General features: G+C 46.7%; 2 protein-coding genes across 8 annotated transcripts in view; one reads left to right on the forward strand and one right to left on the reverse strand.

Moving 5' to 3' along the window:
* Positions 1–20,651, forward strand: part of LOC134565009 (ectodysplasin-A-like) — a 113,942-nt gene that overhangs the window by 23,707 nt on the left and 69,584 nt on the right. The window lies entirely within an intron of this gene.
* LOC134565017 (uncharacterized) lies at positions 11,202–20,286 on the reverse strand. Its single transcript, XM_063424373.1, has 2 exons — positions 19,758–20,286; positions 11,202–13,778 (listed from the first exon to the last, which is right to left on the reverse strand). Exon 2 carries the CDS (start codon positions 12,851–12,853, stop codon positions 11,708–11,710), a length of 1,146 nt encoding a protein of 381 aa, XP_063280443.1. The 5' UTR covers positions 12,854–13,778; positions 19,758–20,286; the 3' UTR covers positions 11,202–11,707.

A 20,651-nucleotide genomic window follows, 5' to 3' on the forward strand; every position in this document is an offset into this window, starting at 1 on the left:
AGAGGCTGTGGCTGCCTCATCCCTGGAAGTGTCCAAGGCCACATTGGATGAGGCTTGGAGCAACCTGGGCTAGTGGAAGGTGTCCCTGCCCATGGCAGGGAGTGGAACTGGATGAACTTTAATTTCCCTCCCAACCCAAACCAGTCTGGGATTCTGGGATTCTTCATAGCTCTCCTGGGGACATGATCTTGTGCTCTGGGCTTTGAGTGTTTGTGACCCAGGTTGTGCCAATACATTTTCCTTTTCCTTGGGTCAGAGTTTTCCAGGTTTGGTTGTGATGGGAAGAGCTGACTGCCCTGACTATTGGTGGAAAGACTCCAGTGCCCTGTGAGATGTCTCAAAATCTGTTTTTCAGTGAATAACTACTGCTAAAAGATATGAGCTGGCATTAATGTCATGAGAAGATGCTGGAACATGGATGGAGCTTTAGCTGCAGCAGAGCAGAGGGTTCAGGAAGGGTGCTGGAGGTGCTAAACAAGGAAAAAGGTGGAGGAGCAGCTTCCACTGCTGCCTGCTCACACATTCCCCGCCCAGAGTGTTCTGCTTGCAGTAAGTGCTGCTTTTTCACTTCACATCACACAGAATCACTGAGTTTGGAAAAGCCCTCCAAGATCATCCAATCCAACCTGGGACCACATTGTCACCCAGCCCAGAGCACTGAATGCCATATCCAGGCGTTCCTTGGACACCTCCAGGGATGGGCACTCCAAACCTCCCTTGACAGCCCCTTCCAGTGCCGGACCACCCTTTCTATGCAGAAATTCCTCCTGCTGTCCAACCTGCACCTCCTCTGGCACAGCTTGAGGCTGTACTTGAAGTGAAGACCACTTTTGTTCTCCTCGTGCCTCTTGTGGAGCGTGGGGTAGCAATGAGCCACCGCTGTTTGTTGTGGCTGTTGCTGCCTTTCTCTGGGTTTTCTGCCAAATGTCTGTCTAAGGAATTATCCTGATGAATACACGGAACAGGCACAGCTCCTGGCAGGATGAGGGATGAGAGCAGCTAATCCACAGGAACACAGCCCAGCCTTTTGTTGCTTCCCGTTGTGGGGAGCTGTGCAGGACAGGATTTGTCAACACTCGGGGCCTGACAAAAAGCCCCTGATGGCGGTTGTGGGTGAGGCCAGAAAGCAGGGCCCGAGGGGAAAATGTTGGGACTTGCTGCTGGAGATGTGTCTGCACACAGACAGCTGGTTCAGAAATCCCTCCTCTCCTCTGGGAATGCAAAACTGACAGCTCTTTTGGCATCCTACAAGGAAGCAGGTTCTGGAGGTGCAGGCGGCTCTGCACACTCAGGCCATGGGGAGTTGTTTTTTAGCGGTGAGGTGAAATTTTGGGGGGTTACACTTCATGCTTCTGAGGTTTCATCCCTTTCAGATGTTCTTTCTCCTTTTCTCTTTTTTTCTTTGACTCTAAAAGTTGAAAGAGGCCTTGGATGGCTTCTTTTGAAAGGTGACCTTGCTGCATAAAGTTGTCTGACTGTGCTGTCCGTGCCCAGTGATATATAGGAGCATCTGAGAATGAGGGGAGGCTGCTCAATAATTCCCTGAATTTCTCTAGGATCATACATGTACCTCAGGATCCCTTCCCAGCACTGGTGAAATGTTCCCCCTTTAGTCCCAGCCCTGTGTGAGGAGCTGCCATGTGTAGGCAGAGCAAAGAGAAGTGGGGAATGGGCTTTTTTGGGAGTCTGGCATATTACAGTAGTGCCAAGTGTGTCTCAATTAGTCCAGTGTGTGCATCTGTTATTTGACTATGGTCCAAAGCAATACATTCTCCTCTTGCTTCCCTGGCCATGGTTTAATTAATTAAATTTAAAAATTCAGCCACAGGCTGTAGGTGAAGGTGCTGCCAGGGGAGTGGGAGCTGCTTCCAAAATACCATCATTAAATGGTGGTGTCATTCCCAAATAATCCACTTCATTGGTAGTTTCTGTGCTTTGCTACTTCCAGAAGATCTCTCACCAGAGACTGGTTCCTGCTCTGCTCACTCACTTCCTACCTCTACCCCTGCACCTCTCCAGGCTAATAATAAAATCAAATTGTTTTCTTTGCTGGAGAAAAAAAGGAGAGTCAGAACTGAGGCTGATGTGATCCAGACCAAGTATTTCCTTCTCCTTTGGGTGCTGGATGTCCGAGTTCTCTGGGAATTAAAACCACTAGATGCATTTCTGCCCTTGGGCACCCCGAGCTCCTTGCAGCAGCATTCTCAGTATCCTTCTCTCCACATGGAATCCTCAGTTATTTGGTTTTTCCTGTTGCAACGTTACAAATTTCTGCTGCCCTGGATTTTATTTGTGGGTTTTTCAGGCTTAGCAGGTAATGGTTATAAATGGAAATTTGACTGCAGCATGTGGTTTCTGGCTGCAGTAAATTCATTCCCTGCAGGCTTGGGGATGGATCCCATGTGTTTCCTCCAGTGCAAATGGTTGTTTCAAACATCCATCTGCTTTATCTGCTGTTGTATTTACAGTTCCCCTTTGTAGTTCCCAGCACCATCTCCTCTCTCTCCTCTGCTTTTGTTTATTTAAGGTTATGGTAAAGTATCCCTCTCGTTTGGAGCTGTTTTGTGGGAGCCTTTCCCAGCTTGGCTGATCCCAGGGGTCAGGGGAATAAAATATCATGATCTGATCACCCCAGGGGAATCCCACAGTGGTGGTTCCAGCTGGTCCCTGGTGTTGTTGCTCCTCGGGAATGGGATTTTAGCCAGACCCTGCCCTTGACCTTCCAGGGCTCTGCAGGCAGTGTGGCTGGTCATTATTGAAAAATAAAGGGTTTAATCCACTCAATTTGTATCAAAAGCTGATCAGTGGACTCATCTTTGTTTGAGTATTGAATTGTGTGATATCCCTGGTTGTTTGTCTGTCCAGGATGATTTAGGAAACCAGTTTCAACTTTAGAAAAAAAAAAAAACAAACCAAAATAATACAGCAAACAAACCCAAACCAAGCTGTCTGAAAAATCCTAGGAGGATATATTTGATACTTTTTCCTGGCAAAAGTTAAACATTTTCCATCCTTCTTCAGTTTCGAGCCTTCAGAAGGTTTGTGGGTCCATCTCCAGCATGTGGTGATGCCTCTCCATGTCCAGGCAGGAGCGGCAGGGAACACCCTGGGGCTCCACAGCCTTTGGAGTTTCCCTCAGGTTTTGTGTCTCCATCATGGGCAAAATATGACCCAGGATGACATTTGGAGAGGTTGCAAAATTCTCTCTGTAAAAAGTATTTTATTTTTTTTTCTTATGCTGAGCCCCAAGTGATGTCACTGCTTGTCTTGCACAGAGAAGTAGGAAAATAGTCCCTGGCTGCAGGAGGAGGTTGTTTTCCTAATTTTCCTTCACCACAGCAGCATTTCCTGTTACTGGTGAGTGTGTGGAGTACCTGGATGAGACCCCCCCCCCCAGCTCATGTGTCACCCTAAGTTGTGTGTTGGAGTTTTGTGGGACACTGGAGAGCAACTTAGGAGTGGGACCTGGAGTGCCAGGACAAGGTATGGCTTCCCACTGCCAGAGAGCAGGGTGGGATGGGATATTGGGAAGGAATTTCTGGCTGTGAGGATGGTGAGGCTCTGGCAAGGTTACCCAAAGAAGCTGTGGCTGCCCCTGGATCCCTGGAAGTGTCCAAGGCCAGGTTGGATGGGGCTTGAAGCAACCTGGTCTGATGTCCCCATGGCAAGGGGTAGAACATGATGAGCTTTAAGGTCCCTCCAACCCAAACCAATATGGGATCCTATGGTCTTGAATTCCCCACCCTCTGTTGCTGGAAATGTCTCTTTTCCAGGGTCAAAAGCTGCTGGCCAGCTCCAAATAGTCTGAGCCCTTTGAGGTTCATTTTAGCCACTGGGTATGGACAAATGGTCCATTAAATTATTTTTCTGGCTCCTTTTTTTTTTTTTTTTTTTAACCTTCCAGTTTTTTCAACCTTCTGGTTTTTTTTAACCTCCTACTGCCTCAGTTTTACCATATGATGGAGAAGCAGCTGCTGCAGAGGCACGAGCAGTATCCAGGAGCTGAAATATTAAATCCTTTACTACTTTCCTTGCTTAAACTCCTCTCAACAAACGACTCAGACAGCACAAAACCTTTTTCTTTCAGCCTCACAATGTCAGAACGTCATGGGGGATGTTGAGCTAGTGCTGTTCCCACCCAAGGGCTGCCCAAGCCTGACACGAGGCAGCTGTGCAGCAGCTGGCCTGGCTGCCTGGCTGGAAACATCTAGATGGGCTGTGCTGCATGGCAGGAGCCACTGAGCAGATGCTGCTGTGCAGCCTCGGGTGCTGTTTGAAGATGTGCGTTGGGCTCTGCACTTCAAAGCCCGGCTCAGAAAGGCTTGGCTTGCACAAACTCACACCTCTGCCTCTGCTCTGGGGCTGTCGTGGCTCCCACCTGCACCCAGAGACCCAGGAATGCCACAGTTGAGGTTTGTTTGCTGGGAAGATAATAGAATTCCTGTGCGCAGCTTCAAGATCCACTTGATCATGCTGTGCCAGCTGCTTGCGCTCGCTGGCCAGGCCATGGGGGCTTGGGGATGGGTTGTTTGGATGGAAAACAGAGCTGTTGCCATGTGGAGAGGGAGTGGAGAATGTTGTTCTGATTAGGAACTGTCTGGCGCTTGCAGCAGCAAGTGGAGCTGGGTTTGGTGGCCCCAAAGCTGGGCCTAGAGGCAGCCAGAGATGTGCACAGTGCTGAGACTGGCTGTGAGATAGCAGCTTGTGGAAAGTTCACATTCCTGAACTCCTCCCAGCTCCTTTTCACAGTTTTACAGCACATCATGGCGTTTCTGATTCAGCTCATCCCTCATTGTTCAGGGTTGTGCTCTTCCAGTGCATAGGCAGTGGTGGGGCAGAGCAAGCCCGGTGCTCATGGTTGATCCCATGGCACTGCTCCAGGCACTCCATGGAGCCATCAGGGATCCCATGTGCCTCCTCTGACTCCCTCAGCTGCCCACATATCCCAGAGCACATTCCAAGGGCAAGGAGACGGCACAGCTGGCAGGTGGGTCAGGCTGCCACAGGTTTGCTTCTGGAAGGATCCATCCCAGAAGTGCTGGGGTGTTGTTTTCCCCTCATGCCAGTGGTTTCAGTGGGTGCCATGGCTGTGGGAGCTGCTCCAGGTGTCCTCACTTCCAGAGGAGACAATTCTTGCTGTTGAGCTCACACAGGCAGGGGAAGCCAGGAGGGGACTAAGCAGCAGAATTTGAGGTTTTTTTACAATGAGGGTGGTTTTTACCACCACTGACACAGGGTGCCTGCAGAGGAGGTGGATACCCCAACCCTAGAAATATTCAAAACCTGGTTGGATGAGGCTTGGAACAACCTGGACTAGTGGAAGGTGTCCCTGCCAATGGCAGAGGGGTGGGCCAAATGGTCTTGAAGGTCCTTTCCAGCCCAAACCAATCCATGTTTCTATAATCCAATTTTTGGGAAGCAGGATGTTTATCTGGAGGCAGCTTCTCCAGTGCTATGTGCTGAGAAGCCCCTTGGTTCTCCCTGGATCCAGGGCTTGAGGGGACATTGCCTCTTCCCCCCATTTGCATGCTGTGTCCTGTTGGCTTCCGAGGAGTCTCTGTAGGATCTGGAGTTTTGCAATTCCTGCATGAAGGAGCATCTCTGGCAGTGCACCCGGCCCTGCCTTGTGGGGACTTGTTCTCATGGCTGTGGCCGGAACGGAGCCTTGCAGAGCTCTTAATCCTGTCTGCATGAGGTCATTGGCTCCTTGACATTAATTGCAGGGGATCTGATTAATTAGACAACAGAGCATAATTTATTTGAGCAGATTATTGTATAGAATTAACCATGCAGTCACTGTCTCCCACCACAATTCTATGCATCCCTGCAGGTGTGGGAATCGTCATTAAAACCTTCACCCTTGAAGTGGATGGCTGGGTAATAACTGGATATATTTCCGAGTTGCTGCAGTGGACTGTTTATCCACACTATTTCATGGATGCATTATTTTGTGGGTGTTACATTTTCAGCAGACTTGTTTTCATTTTAATTCTATTCAATTTGGATTAATTGATTCCCTCCTCCTGTTTCCTTCCCTTCTGTTTTTCTTCTTCCAATAAAATATCATAAAAATTAATCCCCACTGAAGGCCAAATTTAACATTCAGATTGAGAAAAGAGGATTTTAAAGCCCTTGTGCTGAAAAGGGAAGAAAATGCACTTGGACAGGAAGTCTTGGGTTTGTTATGGAGCAAGGAAAAATGTTTTTAAAACTTTATCATAGAATTATGAAATCTCAGGATGGTTTGACCTGGAAGGGACCTCAAAGCTCATCTCATTCCACTCCTTTTCCATGGGCAGGGACACCTTCCACTAGACCAAGATGCTCCAAGCCCCGTCCAACCTGGCCTTGGACACTTCCTTAAACAGCTCAATTATCTGAACAGCAGAAAGATTTAAAAAATTATTAAGATTTTTGAAGATTTCCCCCCCAAAAACAATCGAAGAGGTTGTCTGAGAGCAAGGGCAGAATGAAGTTCATCAGTTCCAGTGTCTGACAGATGTTCTCCTGTAACTTTCTCTCATATGGATCCATCTCCGTGAGTAAATCCAAACCAATTCTTTGCTGCAGCTGGTCCCACTCCAGGCAATGGGGTTATGTATGTAGAATGGAGATAAAAGGCCAAATACCAGAGAACTGAAAAATGCCATAAATTTGGATCCTTCAGCCACATTCCCAATGGAAAGCTCCAGAGCAGGATCTGGTTAGTCACCTCCTGCAGGAAGAGGTGCCTTGGTCACCTGGAGTGTTTGTCTGCCTTGGAGATGGGTTCAAAAAGGGGACTGTTCATTGAATCAACTGCTCTTCCCAGATGTCAGGATTTCAGTGCTCCTGTCTCTTGAGAAACGTCTGGAACTGGTGGGAGTTGAAGGAATTGGATGGCAGAGAAGCACCTTCAGTGGAGGTGATCCAAAGCATCCTCTGGGAATGGTCCCTGTGTGCGTTATGGTCCATGTTATGTTGGTTGTGGAAGCAGTTGAGGTCATTGTTCCTGCCATGACTAGCAGGACCTTCCAGATATTCCTAAAAGTGTTTTCAAACCTGGCAAAAGGAGTTTTTCTCCTAAGGAGGAGCCCCAAGGGTGGTTTCAGGCTGGAGAGAACCCAGTTCTGCATTTTGCAGGGAACAGAGGTGCTCCAAGGGAAGCAGCAGGGCCCTGAAGCTCTTTGCTGGAGCAGCTCCTGATTTGGGGAATATTTTTAAGAGGGATTCTGGCTTGAGGAAGATTGTGCTGTTGACCTCATATTGTCCTAGATGTGCTGGAGAAGCTCCAGTTCATGAGGAGCAAGAGCAATGGTGCAGCTGGAGAAAGGAAGAGGAACTATGGCTGATATAGAATTGCCAAGATTTGGGTTCCCCCAAATCAAGTGTGTGCTGTTTTATAAAATGCATGAATATTTTGGGAATATAACTGCTCAAATAAGGAAGGAATTGCTGTTGGAATGCAGGAAAAGAACCCATGACCTCCATCGGGAGGGGGGCGTAGCCCAGCTGGCTGAAAATGGGCCTAAAAAAGGCTACAAAACCTAATTAAAATGTGAAAAACTGAGAATTCCTGCTAATAGACAGCAGATCCCTGCCTGGCGCTGCTTCACAGCTAAATTTGATTTCCTTGGGAGGCAAAAGGAACTGATTTAAGTTCCTGTCCTGGTTTGAGGGGGAAGTGAGTTTTCCAGCAAGTTGTGGGCAAATCAATCAGTGGTCAGGCTGTATGCTGGCACCTGGAGTAGCCACTGAGAGGTTGGACACGCCTCTGAGAACACAAGGGGTTAAAAGCAAGGACTTCCAGAGGGATTTCCTTTTTGGTTCCGGTTTCAGAAGAGCACACATCCTCTCCTCCTCCCCTGTCCAGCTTACAAGGCTGGGTGGGGGAGGGAAACCGTGCAGCCAGGCTGAGGTAGGCTGGTGCCCCGGGGGGAGAAGAGAGTGAAAGGGACTGGAGCTGAGCCAGCCCCCATCCAGGATGGAAGGGTGGAGAATTGTGGAGGTGCCTTCCGTCCCTGTGTCGTCCCCCCCCCCCCCCCGGGAGAAAGTGCCCGGCTGTGTGGGGGAGTGCCTGAGCCTGCGGCCCTGCCGGGAGCCAGAGATAACTCTTTCTGAGGCAGAAGAAAACTATTTCCAGACATTGATTCTCTTGGCTGGTGGTTTGAGAGAAGAGAGAAAGACAGCCTGGGACTGAGATGTCAGAGGAAGAGGAAAGGAATCCCAGATGGGCAGAGATGAAGAGGAGTGGCTTTTTGGGCTGGACTTTTCTTGCATAATGTTAGCTATAGACCGAACCTGAATCCTCCTGGACATAAATAAGACTGTATTTTGGGTGGATGCAGTTGGCTCAAAACCAAAGACTTTGTGGCAGTGATTTGCCACTGTAAAAGTAGAGAGAACAGAGAAGAGAGGAAGAGGGTGTGGTGGCGCCCTCTGTCTTGAGGGATGAAGATATCTGTTCTTGGAACCCTCGGCCCCAGGGGTAAATGGGGGGGACTGCTGTCCCAATATGAGAAGATGGCTGATTTTTGGTACTTGGCCGAGCATCCTTAAAAGAGCCCTATATGCTGTTTTGGTCCATGGACGGTGGTGAGAGCACTGGACATGGAAAGGAGGGTGTCACCCTGGCAGACTTCTCTGGGCAGTGCCATGGGTGACATGGGAACACGGGAGGGTGGACCTGTGTTTCCTGGGGGGCAGTCTATGGTGCGAGAGAGACTCCTCTCTCCCTGGATGAATGGAATATTGGTTCTTTCTGAGTGATGATGGCTTTGATTGGGAACCCAGGGTTTTGGTTTAAGCAAGTAAGATGGAAGGCAACGTGTAAGTGTTAAAGGTCTGAGCGTGGAAAGGTGGAAATTGGGGGAGGAGAAGAAATGTTCTGGGAGGTTTTTATTTCTGTTTTTTGTGTGTTTAGGTTTTTTTCTTTTCTATTTTCTGTTCTTATGTAGTTTAATAAAGTTTTCTTTCTATTTTCAAGTTTTGGGCCTGCTCTGCTCTGTTCTTGATCACATCCCACAGTAGTTGTTAGGAAAAACATATACTCATGGGTGCACTGGCATCTGGCCAGCGTCAACCCATGACAGTTCCTTACCTTGCTGACATTGATCCCTCTCAGCATTTAACCAGCCTGTTCCCAGCGAGAAACTTCCTGCGGCTCTGCTGTGCTGGACCTGGAGCCTGCAGCAGGAATCTCTTGCTCCTGCTACCAGTAAAAAATTCACTGCAGGTGAATTTCATGTGCAGTGTTAAACTCAGCTTTGACCTTGTTCTCCTCACATCTGGGTTGTGTTTGAGCTTTTCCTTCAGTGCCAGCAGGTGTAAGGAATGGGAAGCCTCAGCTGGAGCTGTGTCCACCTCTGTGACACTGTCAAAGTCACTGTGACATGTCAAAGTCTTTGAGGGAGCCACCAGCTCCCCTCCAGCACAAGGCAGCTCCGGGGAAAGGTGTCTTAGATGAGTGCATGGACAAACAGCCTCATTAAACAATTAATGGTCTTCCAGGCTTAAGGTGGTGCTGGTTTGGGGTCAAATTTAGTGATTGGGGTGCTCCTACAGTCAGGGAAAGTTGTGGGGTGTGTGGAATCCAGGGATTCGGACTGCAGTCCTGGTTCCATTTTGTGTCAAAACCGATTTTCTATGGAGGTTTAGGACAGAAAGTGTTTCTGGGGGTTCCATGGGTTATTCTTCCTGTGCTGAAGGATTGCTGGAACCTTCCTTTTCCAGTTACTCTTTGCTTCTCCCATGAGGAGCAAATCCACCTGCCTGCTGCATCTGCCATGTCCCTACCCGCCAGATTTACCTGCATTTGCTCCAGGTTCCCTGAGCTGACTGAAAGTTACAATCAAGCAGTGTGTTCAGTTGGAATCAGTGGTGGAAATGTAAATATTTGGGATGTTGCTTATTGAACTAAGCTGAGTTTGAGCTGGGTAAGGTTTGGATTAGAGGAAAGGAGGAAATTCCTGTTCAGACTTGGAGTTCCAGGATGTGATCGCTGCTGTCATAGGTCTGCTTAAAGCCCAGTTCCACATGGAAAGGAGGAAGGGAGAGGGAAGGTTTTGGGAAGGGTTTGGTTCTGAAGGGACGTTTATAAGGTGTGCTAATTGTTCTGATGGTAATTAATTCCCTGTGTCCATTGCTTTGGCTTAGACTGAGAATTGGCAGTTGGATTTAGGATTCTGTCCTGCAAAACAGTGGCTTTCCTGGGTAATTAAGGTAAAATACCAGTAAAAGCTTGGGAAAACCTGCTCCCTCCTCTTTCATTGGTCCCCTATCGGTGTCTGTTACTGGAGTGCTTGGAAGACCCAGTGTCATTCCCTAGCCTTCTCCAAACTGGGATTGCACAGTCCTTTGGAGAGACTTTTGATCCAAGGACAGGGCTGCTCAGCATGTTGGCAGCATCTCAAATCCTGCTCCCAAAAGCACTGGTGGCATGTTCAGGGTGTAGATGTGCTGAGATGGGAGTTCCTGCCTGCTGGCAAGTGCTGTGTCCCCAGTCCATGGCATTCCATGGTCCATCTTGTAAGAGATGTCCCAGTGTGAGTAGTCAGAGAGAGATGCGGGATTCCAGGCATCTCTGTTCCAAAATGCTGTTTATTGCAGAGATGGTGTTACAGCAGTCCAGGGTTGTGGGTGATACAGAGCCCAGCCCAAAAGCTTCCAGCCAGCTACAGCTTATAGGCATGCCTGAGAGACCCTTAAGTTCTGGTTACAATACATTATATCTTTTTCCATACTGAATATGCTAATTTACAGCATCCAACCAGTAAAAGACACAAATCCTATAGAATCTACATACAGCCTATTAGAAGCACTACATTACCATATTGTGTTACATTTTAAACCCTAAAAGCTGCTTTCTAGACCCCTTTTCTCTTCCCTGCCACATTGACAGGATCCCCCCAACCTTTGGACTCTTGGGATCCTTTTATTTGCTAAGGGTATTGTTCAGTCAAGAGGGATTCTCCTTCAGCTGGCTAAACCATTGTTTTCCGGTTGTTCAGTAACTAATGGCTTGGCATCTTACATCTCAAAGCTCGCCTTCATTTCTATTTCGCTTATAGGTTTCATATTCTCAAAATATTTTGCCAAGCAATCATATTTATAAGGTTTTCTTGTTTCATCTTTCCCAACACATCTCCAAGTCCAAGGTAATTTCTATTTTCTAGTGTTCAAATGTTAGCGTAGGAAAACATATAACCACACGAAGGCGATCATATGCGGTTCTTTATTTGCGCGCGAGGACACAGGGGCATACAGTGCCCAAATCTTGTGCCCCAAAAATACAGAGTTGCTTTGTGATTTGTATAGTTTAAATTATACACATGTTAACTAACCTCCACTCCTAGATACTGATTATCCTATTCCTTAGTTACTATCTTAAATCATACCTACGCTTCTACCCTGATCCACACTTGATTTGGTTAAAACAATGCTTCTCAATTATCCCCTGAGTTGCAGTCACACTTGATTCGGTCATTACAATGGCATGGAGCTGGTTGCAGAAGCTGACGCTTGTTCCAAAGCCAAGCTGCGTCAAGTTCCAGTTGTACGTTCTCTACCTTCCTCCCCCCATACATACCTCAACTTAACCCTGTGGTTAACTTATACAGAAATTATATTTTTTAACCCTCCACCATCATTCCCCCCTTTGAAAGTATTTTCACTCTAATATACTAAGTGTAAATGCTTTCACTTAATACAGTCCATTAAGCTTCAGAGTTTATACTGGCTGTTCATCTTCAAATCCTCTGTTGTCATAGGCTTTGTCCGGGATGTTGTTGCGGATCGAAGGTGCTGGATTCCGTGCCAATGCCTTCATTATGGTCCGGTTCCAAGATGCCTTTTTCTGTATCTCTCTCTTCAGGATTCTGTAAACTAACCAAATTACTAAAAATATAATTAGTAAAATTATCAGATTTTCAAGGATAGACTTTATCCATGAACTCACATTCCATCGTAATCCTTCAAATATTTTACCCAACCAGCTGGTAGCTAAATCTTTTTGTTCCTTTTGTGCCTCATGCTCTATTTGTTTTAACTGACTGATGTCATGTTCTCCATCTGCAGTTACATTTGGGATGTGGATGCAGCAATGGTCAATTTGTCCCTTTAAATATCCACACACTCCATGTTCTTTCAAAAGTAACATATCTAAAGCCAAACGATTTTGCAGGGTCATTTTGGTGGTGGCCTGTAACTGCATGTTGAGTTCCCTAAATCCCTCTCGTGTGATTCTTGCTAATCTGTCTACCTGACCTGTGAGTCTATATAGCATTTCTCTATTTCGATAATTTGCAACGGGACCAAACAAGGATTCTAGGGCCCACCCAATCTTTACTCCACTAGAGGGTTCCTTCCAAGTGTCATCTGGGTTCTTGTCCTCTGAGACATCTCGTTTTGCTTTTATTTGCAAGGGTCCACTGCTCCTGTTAAATGGGGATTTCTTCCAAATTGGACATAAAGTGGGAAGGCCCAGGGTGATTTCTCTTACCTCCCCGTCCATAGGCAAGTGTGTTGTCCATGTGCCATCACTCATTGCCCATAAAAACGGTCCTGGACTTCGAATTGTACTCCTGCTACATCCTACTATAATCTTGGAATCTATTTTGCCTTGTTTGTGTTTAATTTTCCTGCAGGCACAACCTATTCGTAAGGCTATTGCCAATGGTGACCACTGTTTTATTTCCAGATTATCAGAGGTGCAATCATAAATTTTATTACATACCCACCAAATTACCTTATTTGCCTTTTTCTGACTGCTAGTACCAGTACTCGTCACTGTGGGATCTGTCTCATTTTCAGAGCCTTTCCATTTAATGCACCAGGGTGTGCTTGCCATATATTGGAATTTCTGGAGGATGCTCATAGACCATGCACTGTCCCAAGGTTACAGTCCTTTCCAATCCTTTTCTTCACATTTCCACACCACAACACTCTCTGTAGCGTTGTCCCTGATCTTTTGATAGCGTAGAAACCAACATTGCCATTTTGCAAGGTCTTGGTCCTTAACCCACCACTCTATGATTTGTCCCAATTTGCCATTACTAAGAATGCACTCTGACTTTCTCATGGGTTGCATATAGGAATCCTCTGTTATCTTCCAGTACTCTCTGACCACCACCCTTGACTCTGGTACTTGTTTACAGTTAATTGTTTTGTTCCCTCCTATTTCAGGTAATTTTGACGTTATTATTCCCCAGCTTACTGGGTCCCCTGCTGCCTTTGGTATTGGCAGACAGGCCGTTATTCTGCTGGTATTATGCATTTTGGCAAAGTCTCTGACCAATCCAATCATTACATTCTCAGCCCGAATTTCATTAGAAATTTCTATTACTTGTGTCTTTGCCTGTACCTCTGTCTTCATTCTAGAATGAAGAGTGGTTAGTTGACCCTTCTGTATTCCATATCCCAAAGTAACAGCAATCCCTACTGGTGACATTAGTATCCATGAAATTAACATTACCCACAAGAAGAGCATGAGCACAATTACCGATACCATTTGAACAGTTACAGACGTTTCAGCCTCAGCTTTGTTGGTTCAAAAGTTTCTACAGCCCACGACTGGACTCCACGAGGGACCTTCTTCACACGCGTGTAGTGTATCCAGGGTTCCACTCCAACCACTTTGACTGCTGTAAAGGTGGTTAGCAGTACCTGATGGGGACCAGTCCACTTCTCTTTTAGTGGTTCTTCGTTCCAGGTTTTGACGTATACTTCATCTCCTGGTTCGATGTGGACTGGATTCTCCAGGGCCAGTGGTCTGTTCCACACGAGAACACTTCGAAGCCGAGCTAGAGTTTTCCCGAGGGACAGAACATAATTATACACATCTTGTTTCCCTGTGACATGAACATTTGGATTGGGGTTAGGAGATTCATATGGTTTCCCATACAATATTTCATAAGGACTAACTGACATCCCACTCCTAGGCTTTATCCAAACCCTCAGCAATGTTACTGGTAAAGCCTGTGGCCACTGCAGTTTGACTTCCTGGCATATTTTACTGATCTGCCTCTTCAGTGTCTGGTTCATTCTCTCTACTTGCCCACTTGACTGGGGTCTCCATGGTGTGTGGAGGTCCCAAGATATTCCCAGTAACTTGCTTACCCCTTGTACCACCGTGGCTATGAAGTGTGGGCCTCTGTCTGATGATATCCCTAGGGGCACCCCAAACCTGGGAATGATCTCCTGTAATAACCACTCAGCTGTTTCCTTTGCTTGGTTTCTGCGACAGGGAAGGGCTTCTGGTCATCCAGAAAACGTGTCAACCCCTACTAACAGGTATTTGTATCCCCGAGTTCTTGGCAATTCTGCAAAATCCACTTGCCAATAGTCTCCTGGTTCTATTCCTGTCCGAATTCTGCCTAACTGTGCCTGTCGTCTAGCTACTGGGTTGTTTTTCAGGCAGATTTCACATTTAGACATTACTGACTTGGCCATTGTTTGCATCCATACTGAGATTAGGTATTGTCTTAACCACTTTACCAACACCTCTGCACCCCAGTGACACTCATTATGTTTTACCTGTAAAATTTCTCTCATTACCAAAGGAGGTACCACTATTTGCCCTTGTGCGGTTACATACCACCCTTCTGCATTCTTCTGTGCCTTCAGCAGTTGTGCTAGTCTGTCATCTTCGATTGTATATTTTGGCTTAGGAGGCAAATTAAATTGAGAGATATTAAGTCTTGATGGTATCAATGCCATTGTTTTCTGCACCTCTCGCGCTACCTGACGGGCTGCCCAATCTGCTCTTCGATTTCCTTCACAAATTTTGGAGTTGCCTGATTGATGTGCTTTGCAGTGCATGATTGCTACTTGTTCAGGTTTTTGTACTGCATCTATCAGTTGTAGGACTGCATCTTGATGTTTAATATTTGTCCCTTGGGAGGACAGCAGTCCTCTTTCTTTCCATAAAGCTCTGTGTACATGCACTACTCCGAAGGCATATTTGGAGTCAGTCCAAATATTTACTGTCTTCCCTTCACTCAGCTCGAGAGCTCTGGTTAATGCGATTAGTTCTGCCCTTTGTGCAGACGTGTTAGGTGGCAGTGCTTTTGCCTCTATTACTACATCAATTGTAGTTACCGCATATCCGGCGTGTCTGGCTCCGTTCTCCATGAAGCTGCTTCCATCGGTAAAGAGTTCCCACTCTGGTTGCTCTAGGGGGACATCCTTCAGATCTGTTCTTGCTGAATAAGTGTGCTCGATGACTTCTAGACAGTCATGCTCTAATGGACCTTCCTCAGCTGTGGCACCTAGAAATAGAGCTGGATTCAAGAGGTTAGTTGTTTTTAGTGCAACGTCATCCTGCTCAGTCAGGGTTACCTGAAATTTCATCATCCGGCTTGGAGATAGCCAATGGCTCCCCTTTTGTTCCAGGACTGTAGTTACCATGTGTGGCACATAGACATCTATGTGTCTTCCCATCGTGAGCTTCCTGGCTTCCTGTATCAGCAGCACGGTAGCTGCCACTGCCCGCAGACATGAAGGCCACCCAGCACTTACGTTGTCGAGTTGTTTGGAAAAGTAACCCACTGTCCTAGTTTAGGACAAAATTCCACAACTCCCTCCCCCACCACCGGGTTCGGGAGGAATTTCCTCAGAGGAGAAGGTGGAAAAAACTTGTTTATTGAGAAACAATGAGAAAAAAAACCAAAAAAAACTACTCCCCAACACAAGGAAAACAGTCCGAGATGACAACAAATGTTTTCACCAGTCCAAGAGAGGGTGAGCAGTCTCTGCTGGGGAGGGTGCCAAAGCTTCTCTCAGGTGCAGACTCCGGGGGGGTTCCCTTGACGTTCCCGAATCAGGGCCCGAAGCAGGTCCGATGTCTTCAGGGAAGGGAGGAAGGAAAGAAGGGGAAACACAAAAGCAGAAAAATGGCAAAAAAAAAGCAAGCAAAAAGCAGAAAGCAAGAGAGCAAAGCCAGCAAAGCAGCCTAAAGCTAGCAGCAAGCAAGCCAAAAGCAAGCAGCCGGGGGAGGGGCTCAGCTATAGACAAAACAAACTGGGCATATGGGAACAGGAAAAAAAAAAAAAACCCACGATTTGGGATACAAAGCATGAAAATGTCCTGTCACCCCAGGACACCCACTGGCCTTTTCCAGCTTCCCAGTCGTTGGGTCAGGACTCCCAGTGCCAGTCGCTGCCTTTCATGCACGTACAGCTGAAAGTCTTTAGACAGATCAGGTAACCCCAAAGCAGGAGCAGTTGTCAGTGCTTCCTTTAACTTCTGGAAGGCCTCTTTCTGTGGTTTGCCCCAGGTGAATGGCTGCGTCTTCTGAGCCTCATACAAGGGTTTTGCAATCAGTCCATAGTCCATGATCCACAGGCGACACCACCCTGTCATTCCGAGGGAGATCCGCAGCTCGTGTAGATTCTGGGGCTCTGGAATAGCACAGATAGCTTGAATACGATTAGTACCCAGTTTTCTCTGCCCTTGTGAGATTTCACATCCCAGGTAAATCACAGTCTGTTGGGCAATTTGTGCTTTTTCTCTGGATACCTTATACCCTCCCATTCCTAATGAATTTAAGATCTCAGTGGTTACCTTTATGCAGGTCATTTCTTCCTCTGTTGCAATCAAAATGTCATCTACATACTGGAGTAATAGATATTGGTCTCTTGGTACTTGCCCTTCTCTGGTCCAGATTTCCAGTTCCTTTGCCAGTTGACTTCCAAAGAGAGTGGGGGACCCCTTGTACCCCATCGGTAATCGAGTCCAGGTGAGCTGAGTTTTTCTTCCACTTTCTGGATGTTCCCACTCAAAGGCAAATAGTTTCCTACTTTCTTGGTCAAGGGGTATACAGAAGAAAGCATCTTTTAAGTCAATTACAGTAAACCATTTATATATCTCTTTTACGGATGCTAACAATGTATAGGGATTGGCAACCACTGGATGAATGTCTTTGATTATTTAGTTTATGCCTCTTAAATCCTGTACAAGTCTATACTCACCATTGGGTTTCTTCACTGGGAAGATTGGGGTGTTGTATTCCGATTTACCTTCCTCTAAAATTCGATATTTTAAAAATTTGTCAATGGTCTTTGCTATTCCCTGTCGTGCTTCTGGTTTTATAGGGTATTGTTTGATTCGTACAGCCTTTGCTCCTTCTTTTAACTCTACATGTACCGGTTGTGCCACTTTGGATTTTCCAGGTACATCTGTTTCCCAGACAGAGGGAATTACTGCATCCTCTACTTCTTTAGGAATATTAGAAATTGGTTTTTCTTTTATCATCAAAATCTTTCCTGTCTTAGACTCCGGAATTTTCATTACGAGTTCACCATTCTCAAAAGTAATTACTGCCTCCAGTGCTGCCAGTAGATCGCGCCCTAAGAGCGGAGTTGGGCAGTCTGGCATGTGTAAGAATTCATGGGTCAAGATCTTATCTTCAAAGCTCAATTCTAGGGGTTGCAAGAATGGCCGTACCTCCTCCTTCCCTGTGGCTCCAATGACCGCTGCTGACTTGTTCCCGATTTGCCCCTCAAGATAATTTAGTACAGAATGTGTGGCCCCCGTGTCAATGAGAAAATCTACGTCTTTTCCTTCTAAATGCAAAGTCACCATGGGCTCTCTTGATCCTGGCTCTCTCCCATGTAAAACCATGACCCTGGCTACACCATGCAGCTGATGCTCACCACTTTGATTAAACATACTGTCTAACTGAGGCTGACCATTCTGGCTAAACTGACTCGGACACTCCCTTTTCCAGTGTACCTCCATTCGACAATACGCACACTGATTCAGACCTAGTCTACCATGACCAGAACCTCTGCCAAAGCCACCTCTATTAACGCCACGACCTCCTCTACCACATCTACACCCCTGTCTCTGTAAAACTGCCAAAAGGCTTTGCCCCTGTTTCTTGGCAACTTCTCTGTCCCTGTTATTGTAAACTTTCCAGGCAACCTCTAGGAGTTTATCCAAGTTTCTTAACTCTTCACCTTCCATTTTCTGTAGCTTTTTCCTAATATCTTCCTGTGCCTGACCCAGAAAAATAAAGGCAAGCTGAGTTCTTCCTTGCTCACTGTCTACTTGAAGATCAGTATATCTTTTAGCTGCTTCCTTAAGTCTTTCTAGAAAGGCAGTGGGAGATTCTTTCTTTTCCTGTCGAATTTCATACAACTTAGACCAGTTCATACTCTTAGGTATTGCCTGTTGAACACCAACTGAAATCCACTCCTGATATCTCTTTAGCATTAACATATCTACTCCAGAGGGGTCATTAGCATCCCACTCTGGGTCTGCAGTGGGAAAATTATAATCCAGTGTCCCTGTCACTAAACCATTTCGTATATCTTCTCTAGCTCTTTCTCTCGCTGTTCGAAGAACCATATCTCTCTCTGTCCCATCCATCAGAGTGTCTAATATCACATGAATATCTTCCCAATCAGGGTTCTGAGTTTTCATTATCATCTTAACCACACGAGCTACCTTATCTGGGTTTTCTCTATACGTTCCTGCTGATTGTTTCCATATAACTAAATCAGCAGGTGAAAAGGGTACCTTTACAAAGACAGGTCCATTAGTTCCTACCCCTTGCCTTAGTGGTGCAATAATTGTTCTCTTTTGTTTGCCTGATTTTAATATACCCTTTCCTGCCTGAGGCCGCTCCGGGGCCAGTTTTCCTCGCGTTCGGTGAGCTACTGGGGCATTTAGTTCATCCACTTCACTGTCACTACTTTCCATTCTATCTGTCTTCTTCACATTTCCCCTTTGCTTCCGCCTTACAATCACATCCTGGACAGGTGAATCTGGCGGGGGGGGGGGGGGGGGGGTACAGGGGGGCAGAGGGGACAGGAGCTGGTGAAGGAGGTGTAGGTGGGAGCGGAGGGCACCCTTGAGCCGGTGTTGGAGGGGGGATAAATCTTTCAGCGGGCGGGGGAGCAGGATAGCTTTGAGCAGGTGTATGTGGAGAAGGGGGTGTTCTCTGAGCAGGTGGAGCAGGGGCAGGCACCCGAGCAGGCGGAGGAGGGGCGTGCACAGGCAGAGGAGGATAATTACCTTCAGCAGACAAAGGTGGGGGTGAAACATTGTGCTGGCGTGAGCGAGGGGGGTGTAAGAGAATCAGGTGGGGTCAGGGTGAGCGGGGTAGAACTTGGTGTTGAGGGGGCTGTGGTGGGTCCGGGAGCCATGGGGGATACCAATAATTCTGATTCCAGTTCATCTCTTTTTTCCCCTAAAATTTCACTTAAAACTACATGTTCCATACAATGCTTATTTTGGACGCAAGCCAGACGCTTATTATTCTCAAGCTTCATTGCTTTCATTTTGTCAAGCCACAAAACCGGTTTCTCGAGCAAGCACAGAAATAAATCAAGGTATGGGATTTGTTCTACCATTCCATCTTGTGTACAAAGCGATCTAAGTTGCATAATAACCTTCACATCAAAAGACCCGTTTTTCGGCCACCTCTGATTTTCAGGCAAAGCATATTTTGGCCAGTGAACATTACAGTATTCAATCAATTTATCTTTTCATAATTCCTGACCAAAGTTCCCCTCTTTCCAATGTGCCAACAAACAACCCAACGGAGAAGAACTTGGTATAGAGGCATTATTGTTGCTCAAAACTTCTTGTAACCCTTTTAGTTTTTCCATATTACAGATACATAAAAACCACAGATGCCGAACCTGCAACGCTTTCGCGGTGTCTGACGGATGGCTGCCTAGGCAATACCACCAGGAATTCCTTTTGCCCAACCAAGCGTAGCTTTTGCTGCGTCTTAATGGCAGGCCCCCAGACCAGAGAATAAAGAACCTTACCTCTCACCAGGGGTCGTTGTGAGCGGCGAGGGTCGCGGCACCGATGGGCTCCCCGAGAAATCACCCAGTGCCGGCTGGAGCGTGATCGGGTCGCGGAGTCCTGGCTGCGCCCACAAGGTCCCGTCCTGTGTCGCCAAAAATGTTAGCGTAGGAAAACATATAACCACACGAAGGCGATCATATGCGGTTCTTTATTTGCGCGCGAGGACACAGGGGCATACAGTGCCCAAATCTTGTGCCCCAAAAATACAGAGTTGCTTTGTGATTTGTATAGTTTAAATTATACACATGTTAACTAACCTCCACTCCTAGATACTGATTATCCTATTCCTTAGTTACTATCTTAAATCATACCTACGCTTCTACCCTGATCCACACTTGATTTGGTTAAAACAATGCTTCTCAATTATCCCCTGAGTTGCAGTCACACTTGATTCGTCATTACAATGGCATGGAGCTGGTTGCAGAAGCTGACGCTTGTTCCAAAGCCGAGCTGAGTCAAGTTCCAGTTGTACGTTCTCTACCTTCCTCCCCCCATACATACCTCAACTTAACCCCGTGGTTAACTTATACAGAAATTATATTTTTTAACCCTCCACCATCACAAATACTCCCTTGACTCCTTGGCTGTCATTTTTGTGAAGCTCCTCATGAGTCTTGAGAGGGAGGTGGCTCTGCTGTTATAGGTCCTGCCTGGACCAGAGCTCAATCCCTCCTCCCAGCCAAACTTCTCACCTGGATAAGCTCCTTAGTATTGCTGGTGTTTTGGGATTATAGAACAGCTTTGGGTGGAAAATGCTTTTGAAGTTCCCTGTTGTATCTGAAAACCTTGGTGAGAATCCTGGAATGCAGATTGGAATGAGGGGGAGCTGGGATTTTGTATCAACTCCAGGG

Source organism: Prinia subflava, assembly GCF_021018805.1.
Source record: "Prinia subflava isolate CZ2003 ecotype Zambia chromosome W unlocalized genomic scaffold, Cam_Psub_1.2 scaffold_31_NEW, whole genome shotgun sequence".
In the NCBI taxonomy this organism is placed as follows: domain Eukaryota; kingdom Metazoa; phylum Chordata; class Aves; order Passeriformes; family Cisticolidae; genus Prinia; species Prinia subflava.